Source organism: Physeter macrocephalus, chromosome 11 (genome assembly GCF_002837175.3).
Source record: "Physeter macrocephalus isolate SW-GA chromosome 11, ASM283717v5, whole genome shotgun sequence".
In the NCBI taxonomy this organism is placed as follows: domain Eukaryota; kingdom Metazoa; phylum Chordata; class Mammalia; order Artiodactyla; family Physeteridae; genus Physeter; species Physeter macrocephalus.
The window spans coordinates 38,037,758-38,053,926 of NC_041224.1; the positions used below are offsets into that span (position 1 = coordinate 38,037,758).

General features: G+C 39.9%; 1 protein-coding gene across 5 annotated transcripts in view; it reads left to right on the forward strand.

Annotated features, from left to right (window-relative positions):
• The window catches only part of MORF4L1 (mortality factor 4 like 1), a 36,688-nt gene that overhangs the window by 14,059 nt on the left and 6,460 nt on the right, over nucleotides 1-16,169 (forward strand). For 2 of the 5 annotated variants that reach the window (XM_007100186.4, XM_007100187.4), the window contains 7 exons: nucleotides 1,815-1,840; nucleotides 2,325-2,413; nucleotides 3,435-3,536; nucleotides 4,926-5,014; nucleotides 6,561-6,733; nucleotides 7,006-7,090; nucleotides 8,506-8,748. In XM_007100186.4, coding sequence (XP_007100248.1) covers nucleotides 1,815-1,840; nucleotides 2,325-2,413; nucleotides 3,435-3,536; nucleotides 4,926-5,014; nucleotides 6,561-6,733; nucleotides 7,006-7,090; nucleotides 8,506-8,590 — 649 coding nt within the window. In that variant the 3' untranslated portion in view covers nucleotides 8,591-8,748. Of the gene's footprint in view, nucleotides 1-1,814; nucleotides 1,841-2,324; nucleotides 2,414-3,434; nucleotides 3,537-3,757; nucleotides 3,924-4,925; nucleotides 5,015-6,560; nucleotides 6,734-7,005; nucleotides 7,091-8,505; nucleotides 8,749-15,057; nucleotides 15,133-16,169 lie in introns of those variants that run through there. The other 3 variants (XR_008618538.1, XM_028496245.2, XM_028496246.2) reach the window with 3 other exon arrangements.

Here is a 16,169-nt window from a genome sequence, read left to right on the forward strand (position 1 = left end):
TTTTTTTTTTTTTTTTTTGGTGGTACGCGGGCCTCTCACTGTTGTGGCCTCTCCCTTTGCGGGGCACAGGCTCCGGACGCGCAGGCTCAGCAGCCATGGCTCACGGGCCCAGCCGCTCCGCGGCACGTGGGATCTTCCCAGACCGGGGCACGAACCCGTGCCCCCTGCATCCGCAGGCAGATTCTCAACCACTGTGCCACCAGGGAAGCCCTGTAGATTTATTTTTTTAAAATTCTTTCATTTTGATTTGAGGTTCTGATACAATTTTTAATATTTAGTTTTACACCTTACACCATATTTAGTGTTTGGTAATTGATCTGTAGCTTTCTCTGAATATACATAAACATGTATGCATCTGGTTGGAAAATTTGAGAACCAGATTTACCTTTATTTTGTTGACATCTAGTAGGTCCTTAAGGTTGGGCGCTTATTCTTTATAAACTAATAGTGAATATACGTGAATTTTGTTAGTGCTTTGGCTTCCAAGCATACTTTGGTTCATTATTTAGTGGAATGACTTTTCTCAAGAATGAGTTTGGGCTTCAGTTATTCTTCAGATACATTGAATCTAACAGTTCATATTTTGATTATAACATTTAGTCCTGAGGCTTAGAAATAGGAAATCAGACAACACCAGCAGTTTATTTATTGTATGAAATCCGTTGCGTACTTTGAGAAAGTAGCTTGCATGTTTAATTCATACAAGCAAGAAGGTTGAAGCAAGAGTCTTTACCACTGGTATTCATTGAAGTATAGTTCATTGATCTTTAGAGTTGAGATCAGTTGTCAGTATTTTTTCCTTAATTCTTTGGTATAGACTGGGTAAGAAAGGAGTGTAAGGGCTCTTGGCTTCTCTTGGTCTGCACACGTTCTTGACATGTAAAAGTTCATGGTTTAATCTGACTCAAATACTGTCCGACAAATATTAGTGTTACAGAAGTTAACCTTAGAGGAGGGAAAAACCTGTAATATCAGGTGGCCAGATTCTTGTGTTTATAACCAACATAAGTTAATTTTGAGTCATCAAATGAACCCCAAGCTCTAAATTAAATAAATAGAGGTAGTTAACATTTGTAAGTATTAAAGCTATAGAAAAACAAAAATATTCAGGAGTTCTGTTATGGTCCCTCCAGGCATAATCTATAATCATGGGCTTTGTAAACTGTTTTCCTTGTATTCCAGAAATAATTATGTATAAAATCAAAGTTATAATTTACTTTTTGTTAGTGTGTATATAAATAAACATGAGTTAAGTTGCTATTAGAGATGATAACCAAGACATTAGCTTTGTTCTACGAATTGGAGAACAGAGTGTTTGGTGTTGTAGTGGAGGGAATATAGTTCAGAGACGAAATAAAGTGAAAGAATTTGGACCATTGAGAGTGGAGTAATGGATTGGTCTGAAACATACAAATCTAAAATCAAATTATGCTGGTACTAAAGTAATTGGGAGAAAATATTTTAACCTTTGGAGCCTTTTTTTGTGTTTGTGGAACTAATAATATTCTCATAAAGTATATTTTTATCACTTAACATGCTATAAACTTACAAACAAATCATATAACCCTGGAAGGAAGTCTCCTGATGTGGGTTTGGTTTGGTTTTCTAGTATGTGGAGGGAGATGTGGATTTAGCCAACTATCAGTAAAAGTCCTTGTGTCTGAGTAGTGAATGAGAATATGCAGGAAATAAGATTGCTGCCTGATCTTAGCAAACAAGGCAGTATTTCTCTATGAACTTAACTTGGTAAAAGGAATTTAAACAGGCAATTTTACTAGCAATAATTATTTAATTATTTATTCTTTTCCTTTCAGGAAAACAAAAAAGAACAAACAGAAAAGTAAGAATATTAACTTTGTTTAAATTATTTTGCCTTATATAACATTTGCATTTTGAATTCACTGTTAAATTTTTAAAGTTATGAAGTTTTAGAGTAAGCTTATGTTGATGGTCTCAAATATGAGTCACAGCAATGTTACAGAGTTAGGTACCTAGTAGTAGAGCACTCATACTCTTTCTACCATGGAGAAGCCTGTAAGCGTTTATTATTTTCATGTTACTTAATGACTGATCCTGAGACAATAACATTTTAAAAATAAATGTAAGATGGTAATATTATTAAATGTCGCTTTGTACTAGATGTTTGGTACAGCTGTTTATAAAAGTTATATTTTTGGTAGGAATATGATTCTTTAATGTAGATTTAAGTAAAATCAATGTAATGGAAAAGTCAAAAGAGGGTATGTCATGAAACTAGTTTCCTTAACAGAGTTTCTCTTTTATTAAGCTAAAAATACCCCTTCCTGACCCCCAAATTTTTACAGCACCTGGAAATGGAGATGGTGGCAGTACCAGTGAGACACCTCAGCCTCCTCGCAAGAAAAGGGCCCGTGTAGATCCTACTGTTGAAAATGTGAGTTTTTCCTTAAGTTTATGAATATATAGCATGTTAGAATTTTTAATCTTGTCATTTTATAACACAGTAAAAGTCATAGAACTTTGAGTGTCTCAGAAGCATTGCTAACATGGTTAACTACTGAAGTGAAAATATTTCCCTTTTTTGGATAAAAGATATATTTGTATACATCTTTATTTCACTTGTAGCACTAGGTATGTTCCTGCTAGATTTTATCCCCAACTCGTCATCAGATGTTCGTTGTGAAGCTCTGTGTTCATGTACAACACTAAATACTTCTTTGGTATTAGACTGAATAGACTTAGCTAGGTCCCATTAAATGGTTTAGTGTGTCCCAAGATGATTTAGTAAAGCCACAAAAAATGCCAGGAAAGCCTATCAGTTCCACATGTATGTGTGGGTACAATAGTTTAGGATTCTTACATAAGTGAATAAAATGTCTTATTTCTAATTTATTATATTTATAATTTCCAAAGTTACAAATTTGAAAATAGGTGTTTTAAAATTTTAACCAATGTTGTTTACATCTCTGAAGCTGAGGTTAAAACAGTGGTATGTTCTAAAAATTAGGTATTTTTAGGCAGTTATTGAAGACAAATTAGAAGACAGTACATTTAATTTTCTGTATTAAAGATGTAACTTTAAGATAGTCGTGTTTGGGCTAGTCTTTGGAGGTATGACTATTCAAAATCAATAAATTTGAAAATACTAAGTTAAAATGCATCAAGTTGGAGTGGTCATTTATAGAGGAAAAGGAAATTTGCTAAAGAATATTTGCTTTCACATGAAAAGACATTGAATGGACTATCAAGATAAGATTCTTTTCTCCCAGGAGTTAGCTATATGATCTTTTCATTTATCAGTTTTGAAATGACAATTCTAGCAGTCCATTTTACTAAATCATTAATTTATACCCAGAGGCTCTAAAGGTTCAGAAAAGCCTTTAGAAAACACTTTTGGAGCTGTTACGTAGCAAGAAAGGACAGATATTTAATACTCTTCCTTTTTTTCTGTTTAGGAGGAAACATTCATGAACAGAGTTGAAGTTAAAGTAAAGATTCCTGAAGAACTAAAACCATGGCTTGTTGATGACTGGGACTTAATTACCCGGCAAAAACAGGTAACTTGAAAGCTACACAGATTGTAATCTATATGATATGTTCTTGCTAGTGTAAAAAATTTTTTTCTAAAGGAAAAGGTTATAGACTTGAATATTGAAAGTATGACTGATGAGTATTTTAATTCAGGGACTGAATAATTTGATCATCAGAAAGGACTTAGGATTAAAACGAAGTACATATATCAAAGTACATGAGTTTATAATGATTTTTTTTTTTAAAGGTCAAGATAACTCATTGTTGGCGGTTGCTAGGGCAGGAACACATTATTCTGAAAATCCATAAAAACAAGCATGTACTTCCTGTCTTACTATCATTGAAAATGGGATATTGTCTCATATGTTGCTGCTAATGGAATGTAATAGGAAGCACACAATACTGCCTGCAAGGTATTTGTGACCTCTAAAAAGAATCTGAGGGCTTCCCTGGTGGCGCAGTGGTTGGGAGTCCGCCTGCCGATGCAGGGGACACGGGTTCATGCCCCGGTCTGGGAGGATCCCACATGCCGCCTAGCGGCTGGGCCCGTGAGCCATGGCCACTGAGCCTGCGCGTCCAGAGCCTGTGCTCTGCAAAGGGAGAGGCCACAACAGTGAGAGGCCCGCGTACCGCGAAAAAAGAAAAAAAACAAAAAAAAAAAAACCTGAATCTGACAAGATCCTAGTTCTAACTGTGTCCAGGAGATAGGGACATTATGAGGTATGTATGTAACATCATAAGGGTATCAAAGTCCAGAATGAGGCACTCTACAGGACAAAACCAATTTCTAAAATAGCACAAGCAGGGGTAGGGGAGAAGTAGGGACTGTGTGAGGATTATGAAAGTTCATAGACATCAGTCATATACTGTACAGTATGTGGACTTCGTTTGATTTTTGATTTGCCTCTGGAGCTAAACTGCTAGGTTTAGCTTAGTTCTGCCACTTACTGAGTTGGGGCGAGTTACCCAGCCTTTTTGTGTTTTAGTGTTTACATTTAGTGGAATAATGGGTCCCAACCTCATAGTATTGATGTGAGGATGAAGAGAATATCCAGGTAAGTGCTTCAGACAGGGTCTGGCACATAATACTACAATACATGATGACTTGATAATATCACAAAGGTAAATTTATGTGCAAGTGTATTCCATATATAGTAATAGTGTAATGTGTCCAACAGATTGAGTCTTCAGAGCTGTGCTTTCCAGTATGGCAACCACTAGCCACTTTTGGCTATTGAAATTAAATAGAACTAAATTTTTAGTTAGTCACATTAGCCATGCTTTAAGTGCTGAACAGTGCCGTTTTCTATTTTTTAATACTATTAGGTCATCTTTTATTGTGTTAAAGCTTTTCCAGTATACTTTTCCTTTGAAAAAGAGGATATTAGTATTGAAGTGTATTTTTGTTTTCATAGCTCTTTTATCTTCCTGCCAAGAAGAATGTGGATTCCATTCTAGAGGATTATGCAAATTACAAGAAATCTCGAGGAAACACAGATAATAAGTAAGAATATACATATCTTTGAAGTATACCCAAAGACATTTCAAACATTATTTCTAAATAAATTATCTGAAATGTGTACTTTAAAACAATACCATCAGGGGCTTCCCTGGTGGCGCAATGGTTAAGAATACGCCTGCCAACGCAGGGGACACGGGCTTGATCCCTGGTCTGCGAAGATCCCACGTGCCAGGGAGCAACTAAGCCCGTGCACCACAACCACCGAGCCTGTGCTCTAGAGCCCGCGAGCCACAGCTACTGAAGCCTGTGCGCCTAGAGCCCTGTGCTCCGCAAGAGAAGCCACAGCAATGAGAAGCCTGCGCACCACAATGGAGGGTAGGCCCCACTCGCCTCAACTAGAGAAAGACCGCGCGCAGCAACGAAGACACAGCCGAAAATAAAAAATAGAATAAATAAATTAAAAAAAAAAACCATCAGAAACTAGTGAAATAGAATTTCATTGCTTTAGGGGGTTTGGCTGGCAGATGTTTTTTTTTTTTCTTTTTTTTGAATCATATTTATGTTTTATGTAGCATGTTCTTATTAGTTATTTATTTTATACATATTGGTTTATATATGTCAGTTTCGATCTCCCAATTCATCCCACCCCCGCCACTTCCCCACCCTTGGTATCCATACGTTTGTTCTCTACATCTGTGTCTCTTTCCACCCTGCAAACCGGTTCATCTGTACCATTTTTCTAGGTTCCACATATATGCATTAATGTATAATATTTGTTTTTCTCTTTCTGACTTACTTCACTCTGTATGACAGTCTCTAGATCCATCCTCATCTCTACAAATGACCCAATTTCGTTCCTTTTTATGGCTGAGTAATATTCCACTGTATATATGTACCACATCCTCTTTATCCATTCGTCTGTCGATGGGCATTTAGGTTGCTTCCATGACCTGGCTATTGTAAAAAGTGCTGCAGTGAACATTGGGGTGCATGTGTCTTTTTGAATTATGGTTTTCTCTGGGTATATGCCCAGTAGTGGGGATTGCTGGATCATATGGTAGTTGTATTTTTAGTTTAGTTTTTTAAGGAACCTCCATACCATACTGTTCTCCATAGTGGCTGTATCAATTTACATTCCCACCAGCGGTGCAAGAGGGTTCCCTTTTCTCCACACCCTCTCCAGCATTTGTTGTTTGTAGATTTTCTGATGATGCCCATTCTAACTGGTGTGAGGTGATAACCTCATTGTAGTTTGGTAAACGTTTTCTTAAAGGGCCAGATAAGTAAATGTTGCAGGTAAAATCGAAGCTATATGTAAGTACCTATATAACCATTTAAAATACAACTATTCGAAGATGTGAAAACCATCCCTAGCCTGAGGGCTGTAGTTTGCTCACCACTGGTCTATTTTTGGAATTGACTTGTTGCCTTTTTATTAAATCTGTTTTAAAAATCTGTTCAGTAGAGGCTCAGGGTCATTAGTTTAACCTTTTAATTCGTTACCCTTAATGTTGGTTGACTTAATCTTCATCTCTCAATTCCTTTCAGTGACCTGCTTTGAATGTAAATATTTTTATTCATTTATCAGGGAGTACGCTGTTAATGAAGTTGTGGCAGGGATCAAGGAATACTTCAATGTAATGTTGGGCACTCAGCTGCTCTACAAATTTGAGAGACCACAGTATGCTGAAATCCTCGCAGATCACCCTGATGCGCCCATGTCCCAGGTGTATGGAGCGCCACATCTACTGAGATTATTTGGTAATACTGCCGTTTAGAAAACAATTTTACTTTTTTTCCTTTGAGCCTTTAATATTTTTGTCTCCTAATTTATATCAAGGGGTAACATAAAATAACATTCAAAAATAATGATTTAATTCCAATTTGAATTTTAATATAGTAAAATCCAAAGTCAGTTTCTAAAATCATATACTTTAAAGGAATCAGTGATTGTTGCGTTTGCTCGTGTAATTAAAATACATGCTTATAGTGCTACCTTGGATGTAACTGACTAAATTCTTTTGTTTAAATAGTACGTATTGGAGCAATGTTGGCCTATACACCTCTGGATGAGAAGAGCCTTGCTTTATTACTGAATTATCTTCATGATTTCCTAAAGTAAGTCTAAAAATTAATGCTTGAAATTAAAAACATGAATTAATTAGTGTACTGAAAATTACTCTGTGATAGATTGACACTATATAGATATTATTATAAAACTAAAGTAAACAGAACAGTGTAGGGTATTGGTACAAGAGTAGATACATTGTTAATGGAACAATGTAAGTGCAAATGTAAGCTCTTAAAGATGAAGGGAATATATGTTACACATACATGTTAAAGGGCTGGTATCTTTAACACAAAGAAGGGTTCTTAATATGAAAAAGATGAACAAACCAGTGAAAAATAGACATTGGAAATTTACAGAAATGTCAGTAAAAAGGCCATTAAAATATGTTTAACATAATTAAAATACCTCTTGTCGATTGGCTTATATTTTTGGAGAAATGGAGAAAAGGGCAATCCTGGTTTTTACAGCTTTTTGGAGGGCATTTTGGCAATGCATATAAAAATTTTAAATGTGCTTTAACCCTTTGACCAGACAGTTACGCTTCTGGGAACTTATCCTGTAGAAATACTTGAATGCACAAAGATTTCCAAGCATGTTTATTGCATTTTAAAAAAAAAAGGAAGAATTTTAAACCGTTATTAATAGATGAGGTAGGTCTAAATATACGAATCAAGAAAGATGTCCATGTTGTGTCAGTTTAAAAAAAATAAATTGCCGTAGAATATGGTATGATTCCTCTGGTTTGTAGAGAAACGCTTTCAATCTTTAGAATAGATTTGGAAAAATAAGGATCATACTTAACAGTGAGTTGTTTCTTGGGCATAGTTTTGGGAAAGAAGGAGTTTTCCGTTGCTACTTTATATAGTTCTGTGTTTGAATTTTCTTAAAACGGCATCGTGTATTTTATAATAATTTTAAAACCAACATGAACCTGGAAATCTGAACAGCTTTATAGTCTTTGCTTTACCAATGATGAATTAACATTCTTTCTCTGCCCCCACTTCTTTATGAAATGAAAGTGCTCTACTACTTGACATTTCAGGTCCCTTTGATTTTTATGGTGTTAATTCCAAGTTTAAGCTTGAGAATTATTGGTCAATTTCTGAATCTATATTTAATATGACGGATTTCAGAGAGCTGAAGAAAACACCTAGATGTTATTCTTTTAGCCTAACGACACCTGTTTCTTAAAGGTAGTCCAAGTGCTCAGGTTGGTATTCTGGTGACTCCTGTTCTTTGCTTATTTGAAATAAGGGGAGTAACTGGAGTTTCATCCTTTTTTTGTGTTGTTGTCTGGTATATAACCCTATTTACCTGAGTTATAATTACATAGTTTTACTGTGAGGTTGTGATTATTTTAGTATATTTTAAAGTGCTTTGTGTGGCTTCTGTATATAATTGAGAAGAGATTAGTATCAAAATAGATTCTTTTTCATGCTTGTAATGAATATTTCATTTTTAGATACCTGGCAAAGAACTCTGCAACTTTGTTTAGTGCCAGCGATTATGAAGTGGCTCCTCCTGAGTACCATCGGAAAGCTGTGTGAGGCGCTTATACTCACTCGTTTGGATCTCTGTAAACACATTTTTGTTTCTTAGTCCTTCTCTTGTACAAATGATGTACTTTGGAAATGTTAGTGTATAACAGAAGTGATGTTTGTTTTCTGTTTGATTTTAAACAGAAAATAAAAGGGGTTAACAGCTCCTTTTTTCTTTTCTTTTCTTTTTTTTTTTTTTTTTTTTTTTTTTTCATTACAATGATTTTAAACAGAAAATAAAAGGGGTTACAGCTCCTTTTTTCTTTTTTTTTTTTCATTTCAAAGTTGCTACCAGTGTATTCAATGATGGACAACAGAGAGACGTACTGTAGAGTGTTTTATTGCTTAGTTGACAAAGCTGCTTTTGAATGCTGGTGGTTCTATTCCTTTGACACTACGCACTTTTATAATATGTGTTAATGCTATATGACAAAATGCTCTGATTCCTAGTGCCAAAGGTTCAATTCAGTGTGTATAACTGAACACACTCATCCATTTGTGCTCCCCCCTTTTTTTTATGGTGCTTACAGTAAAGAGCCCATCCTTTGCAAGTCATCCATGTTGTTCCTTAGGCATTTTATCTTTGCTCAGATTGTCAAAGAATGGTGGCTTGTTTCATGGTTGTTGTATTTGTGTCTAATGCACGTTTTAACATGATAGACGCAATGCATTGTGTAGCTGCAGTTTTCTGGAAAAGTCAATCTTTTAGAAATTGTTTTTCAGATCTTCAATAAATTTTTTCTTTAAATTTCAAGGAGCAGTGTGCTTGTGTGGATGCATCACAAAACCTTTGTATATTGTGTATTCCTTCTTGTATTTAGACAGTGATTTTTCGGGTGAGTGGTTTTCTTGTTTGGCCTTTTATGGAATGAGAAGCTTGGCTTCATTATCTACCTTTAATCCACAGCAGCTTTGGTAGTTTGCTGTCTTGAGTTCTGGCTAAAAAGTTAGAGGTTCATGTGACTATTTCTCTGCTTTTCATAGACTTATTAATTTTGAGCATTGAGGGAGTTTTTTACTTGTGTGACAGCTAGCTTTCTGTTAATTGTTTACTTAGAGGTGTTTACCAACATTATTCACAATGCCTATAATTTGAGCTCCTTCCCCCAGTTTAAATATAGGCCTCCTTGAGAGGTTTTGACATCTGTTATCCCTCACCTTTGTTCTGTGGAAGTTCTTGAAGTTAAAAGGCATCTCATCTCTGCTTCTAGAAGTACCCCCTGTGATTTCTTCTTTGTTCTCCCATACAGTCCATATATTCTTGTGAATGGTTATAAACCATGAAATCGACTGGCCAAAAGCTGGGCTCAGATTTGGCTCTGTCCTCCCCTGGCCGTGACTCACTTCACTGTCTGAGCCCCGGTCTCTTCATCTGAGATAGGAAGGTTTGTTGAGAGGTTGACACAACATCTCAGACAATTGTTACGTGCTTTTTACAGATGAGTTGACATTGTGATCAAACAGAATAGCTCTGTTTACACTAGTTGTCGAGAGACAGAATCAATCAGCTCTGGAATGTTCTTTCCTACCCTTTTGTGGTTTGGCAAGAAGCTGGCTCAGCAGGTGTGACTTAGCTCAAAGGAAGAACAGACTGAGACTGGAGGCTGAATTCCAGAGGTTCCCCCACTTGCTAACAAGGCCACCTTGACCTGGAAGCACTGCTGTCACACAGATGCCTCGAGGTTCTTAGCCCCACCCCAGATACGTAGAGCATTACGGGGGCAGGTCCTGTGTCTGGCCCCGCTGTGGCCACCCTCAGCGCCACTCGTGGTGGGTCAGGAGAGCTTACAGGGTTGGCACCTCTGCTAGTTCTAGGTTTTCTCCCAGTAACTCGAGTGGGTTAGTGATGTGTGTGGGAGTCCAGAACCCCTCTGTATGATGTGAGCTTTCTAACTGTTGCTTGCTCTTTAATCTCTTATTTTCTTTTAACCATTTGAGACTGCATTGTCCAGGGCAATGGTGAGATTCTCGGCCCTGCCCCCCAGAGATGCTGGGTCAGCAGGCTCAACATGGGGTTCATAAAACTGCCAATTTTATTTATTTTAAAATTTTCTCAACTTTTTATTTCAAATTCAGTCCCACAGAAAAGTTGCAAGAATAGTAGGATGAATACTTAGTTGTATACTCTTCACCTATAAGATTTACCTTTTGTTAATATTTTTGCCATATTTGTGTACACACGTGCTTTCTCTCCACACACTTATTTCTCTGAATCATTTGAAAGTAAGAATGTAATTGCATTTTTAACAATCTCAGTGCAAGATCCTATTTGAGAAAAACTAGACTAGAGATTCACTGCATAGTAATTTATTGGGGGCAGGGGAAGAGAAGGAGAGGGGTTAACAATATTTTCTGTCTGGAAATTAGGGCACTGTCGTCACCTTTGAGAAAGATAAACCAGGTCAGGATCAAACTGATCTTGGAGCCAAATATTAAGCTAACTGATTGAACTCAAGAAAGGGTTTTCAATGGCTTGTTTGCAGTTAAGAATATTGAGAGCCTCCCTTCCTCCCTTATTCCTCTGTGGCAAACCCTAAGAATAAGTGAGAGGGGACAGATACGTACACAGATAATTATGTAGATTTCTTAAACAGAGTTTTTAAAAAAAATCCAAAAACTCCTTGAGTATGACTTGAAGGAGAAGCTGCTTTCTCCAGTTTGCTATCTTTATCCATAGGATGCTAATAGGTGTTGCCAACCGGTTGACCCTCTTACGCAGTTGGGGGAAGGAAAGTTGTGCCTCCCTCACCCTTCACTCACTTCCACATGACACAAGGTAGCTTCCTTCACATTTGTCTTGATTTGTCTAAAATGGCCAGAAGGTCGTTATTCCAGCTGGCTTTGGCCCTCTCTCAGACCCACCTGTAGAGCTCAGGTGGGTCTGAAGTTCACCGTGTTCCCTGCTTCTGACCCCTGCTCCTCTGCATTTGTAGTGCAGGCTGGAAATGTCCAGACTAGGGGTGCGGTGGGGCAGGCCGGTGGAGGTGGGGTGGCAAGCGCCCCCCTCCCCTTGGCTGTGAGATCCAGCAATAAAGCAGAGGGATGTGATTAACAGCCCCAGAACTCTCATTACAAAAGATGTATGTGCTTTGTTGGAAGAAAGTCAAATAACCCAGAAGTCTGTTGATTTCTTCTTTCTCACACACATTCCAAGTTAAATACTGTTAGCCTCGTAGTGCAGGTCCTTCCACACCTTTCCCTATGGACAGATGGAAACATCTGAGTTTTATTGGGGCCAGGGCAGAGGAGGCAGAAACTCAGCCCCATGGGGAACCCAGAGGAAGGAGGACAGCACCTTCAACCGTTCCGCTCTCTTGATAAGCCAATTGTCAGATTGCCGTGCAGTGGGGTAGCCAGGCTGGGCTGGTCCCAGCAGCCTTTGGGGAGAATCAGGTTGGGGAAAGCTGCAAAAAAGAAACCAAAGTAAAATAGTCTCTAAGTATTGCTTATTTATATTGCGACATTTAGATACTGAGAATAATTAGAAAAGTAGGAATTGAAAATGAGGAAGAAATGAGAGATGGAAGTGGGTGGTTTCAGAAGAACAGATGGCTATATTTTGTGATGCAGCGTTGGGAGAGACTGGAGGGCATCTGAGCCTGCAAGGATTGTCTCCTGCCCTTGGGAGGGGCTGGGGGGGATTCATGGGTGTTGTGTCTGGGAGTGATCAAGGTTAGACAAACCTCTTGAGGGTTTGGTGCTCCTTTATCTGATGTTCTCTGGCATGAAGTTAACCATGGGCAGAGCTGTGGCTCTGATCTGAGCTCATCATCCTGTGAGTCTAGCAGTGGTACCAGCATTGACGCCCTTACCCCACCCTACCCGCCTTGGTGAGCATGCACAGGAAAGGCAACATGCTCTCCGCGATGTTCATGGCATAGGTGATAGCTCTGTGTTTTTATTCAAGGATGACATCATCCTACCTTTCCTGGTCCCAGAGCTGGAGACACAAAGATGCCCCCATGGGCGGGTTGGTCTGGGACCCTGGAGGTTCCTGGTATGACCTGTGTCATCAACTTGGGACACACTCCTTCACTTTTACTTTTCCAGCTGATGCTCAAGCCTTTATGTCCATAAGCAACAGTTCTTGTACTTCCCTCTAGATCACCCTTCCCCTGGATGTCAAAGAATTCCAGGGGTCAGTCCTCCTTAAACCTCTTGAGGGTTTGGTGCTCCTTTATCTGATGTTCTCTGGCATGAAGTTAACCATGGGCAGAGCTGTGGCTCTGATCTGAGCTCATCATCCTGTGAGTCTAGCAGTGGTACCAGCATTGACGCCCTTACCCCACCCTACCCGCCTTGGTGAGCATGCACAGGAAAGGCAACATGCTCTCCGCGATGTTCATGGCATAGGTGATAGCTCTGTGTTTTTATTCAAGGATGACATCATCCTACCTTTCCTGGTCCCAGAGCTGGAGACACAAAGATGCCCCCATGGGCGGGTTGGTCTGGGACCCTGGAGGTTCCTGGTATGACCTGTGTCATCAACTTGGGACACACTCCTTCACTTTTACTTTTCCAGCTGATGCTCAAGCCTTTATGTCCATAAGCAACAGTTCTTGTACTTCCCTCTAGATCACCCTTCCCCTGGATGTCAAAGAATTCCAGGGGTCAGTCCTCCTTCCCAAGCTGGACTGGGACACCAGAAAATTAGATGTGCATACTAATTGACCATGGTGACCACAGGTGTCGCTGGTGTAAGTGAAGGTCTCCCCATGGTCCACGGGCCTGCCCACTCTCTGTGGACACATGCACAGGGTTGTGGTGGCAGCCCACTCTGGTGCCCTAGAACAACTTCTCTTGGCTGTCACATGTTCAGCCTGCCTTCCTCAGAGCAGGACATCTGCCAGGGTCCCTAAGTCCTCAGTGGCTTCCCTCAGCTGTTCCATGAACCTTTTGATTCTGAATTTGGGTCAGCCTCCAGGGCCTCTGCCCTTCTCTAGGGGGAGTCCCCTTAAGGGCCTTTCCTGCCATGTGCCTGCTTCAGGGCCACCCTAGACTACCCCGATGGCTCCCCCAACTTCATCCTCTGGGCTCCTGTGCAAACGTCCGCCCTGAACTGTGGAATCCAGGGAGAGCCAATCTTTGCTGAACCACACACAGCAAACCAGGCGGCTCGTTTATGTTTATCACCTTTCCCCAGGACAACTTGCTGCTTTTAGATTCACATAACCATGGAAGCCTAGTCAAAGGATTTTTCCCATAATAATAAATATTCATTCTGTTTCTAGCTTAAGACTCAAATTCTCTATCACTCTGCATTAGAATACTTAACTATAAAATGTTAAAAAATACATATACCAAGAACTATAAAAAGAAAGTGGATATTACCCTTCACATACCCCCTTGTATCAGCCAGGGTGCAAGAGAAAGGACACCTCAGTGGGGTAGTTCGAGGAGAGTTTAAGAAAAGGCTTGTCTGCCAAGGAGGAGGGAAACCCCAGGCAGACATAGATAGTGCCCAGCTACCACCCATGGGCCTGCAGGGGCAAGGCCAGGTCTCCTGAGAGCATATTCAAATTACTTTCAAAGGTTTTAAGAATCCCAAGGATTCTAAATCCTCTTTGAAGAGGCAGCAGAGTGGAGAGGCTGAGAGCACAGACTTGTGTGCGAATCCTGACCCGGCCACTTATTGATTTTGTGATGTGGGGCACGTTGCTTAACCAGTCTTGTGCCTCAGTGTCCTCACCTGCAAGTGGGGGTCATAATAGTGTCTACCTCATAGGGGTGCTGTGAGGAGTGAATGCTGTACATGACCCAGGTGCATTGCCTGGCAAATGGAGCTTGTGAAATAAAACCAGTAAAAAAATGTCACTGTATATGCAACAAGCTGATGTAATTTGCTGACTCCCAAGACGGGTGGGCCTTTTACCTTGCCCTTTGTTGCAGGCAGCAGACCAGCATTGTCCTTGGACTCTCAAAGCCCCACAGGGCTTTAGGGAAAGAATTCCTTTCTTACCACCTCTGCTCCCTTGGTGCCAGGCGCAGGTGCCTTGGACTTGGCAGGCCGGGGCACCCTTGCTGGGCATCCCCTTAGGGGACTTGGCCTGCAGCCCTGACTCATTAGTAAGCAGCCAGCAGAATCCCTCCCTCTCTGTCCTCCAGGGTGGCTCTTTCCTAGTCAGTCCCTGCAGACACAGCCTTCGGCTAAACTCATGTGTTTACTTATTCTGTTGCCAGTTCGTTTGCCTTTCTGAATGCTGTTTGAATGCTAAATACAATTATTAAAAGTTTAAACTTCATTCTGAGTCAGAAAACTTCACTGAAGTGACTGCTGGTGGGAATCAGGTATACCTTCCATTCTGCTTAATTTTTAATACCAGCGTGGCATTTTTTTTAATTTTTAGATTAAAAAATTATTGAAGTATAGTTGATTTACAGTGTTGTGTTTCAAGTGTATAGCAAAGTGATTTGGCTATGCATATATATATACATATATGTCTTTATTCTTTTTTTCTGATTCTTTTCCATTATAGTTTATTACAAGCTATTGAATATAGTTCCCTGTGCTGTCTTCAGAGGAGGCAGAAAGAAAACTCGGTTGGAAGCCTGTGAGTTTGTGAATGCAGCTCCTAGACCTGACTTGCCTCTGCCATGTGCCTTCCCTGCCTCCTGGGGCAGGGTGGGGCACATGTTGGGGGCTTTTTTTTTTGAAGGTGTGCTGAGCAGCATGCAGGAACTTCCCTGACCAGGGATCAAACCCGTGCCCCCTGCATTGGGAGTGCGTAGTCTTAACCACTGGACCGCCAGGGAAGTCCCACACGTTGTGGGCTTAATACACAATTGGTTCTTGGACAAATGAGTAGAAGATAACCCTCTTTTCCTGAGCACTTTCTAAAGGCCAGATGTGGCACTGGCTCATAAAAATGCCATGTAAGTTACGTCACTGTCACGAGCAGACACGTTCTTGGGAGGAGATGCCTAGTTCACTTACAGTAGTATTGATGGTGGCAAGGATAGGCCCTGAACTTCCACAATTAATGTGCCTTGATATTTTTAGGTCTTGAGTACACAGACTTGTTGGTCTAAACATAGCCTACTGCATTCATCAGGATTGTTTTAGTTGCAAATGATAGTTGCAACTCAAACTGGCTCAAATTAAAAAGGGAATTCATTGGCTCATGTAACTGAAAACTTTGTGGAAAAGCTTCAGGCATTAAGGTGCTTTGTGGTGTGCTTCGAACCTTTAGGCATTGATCCAGATGCTCATCAAGCAGTGTTCTCTGGAATATCTCATCTCATGACCCTGCTTTCCTCCATCTTGGCTTCATTTCATTTTTGGCATTTCCACATTTCAGCAGAGTGGCCAAGGCCAAACAGGAGGCTACTGGTTATGTCTTACTAACTTAGCCACCCAGGGAAAGAGAGTCCCTTTTTTTTTTCTTTTTTCTTTTTTTTTTTTTTTTTAGCTTAAAACACCACACATTATTGACAGTTTTTGGAGGTCAGAAGTCACTCTCACTGAAACTATTGATAAAATCACTTGTCAGCAGGCTGCATTCATTCTGGAGGCCCCAGGGGAGAATCTACTTCACACCCTTTTTTTTTTTTTTTTTTGGTGGTACGCGGGCCTCTCACTGCTGTGGCC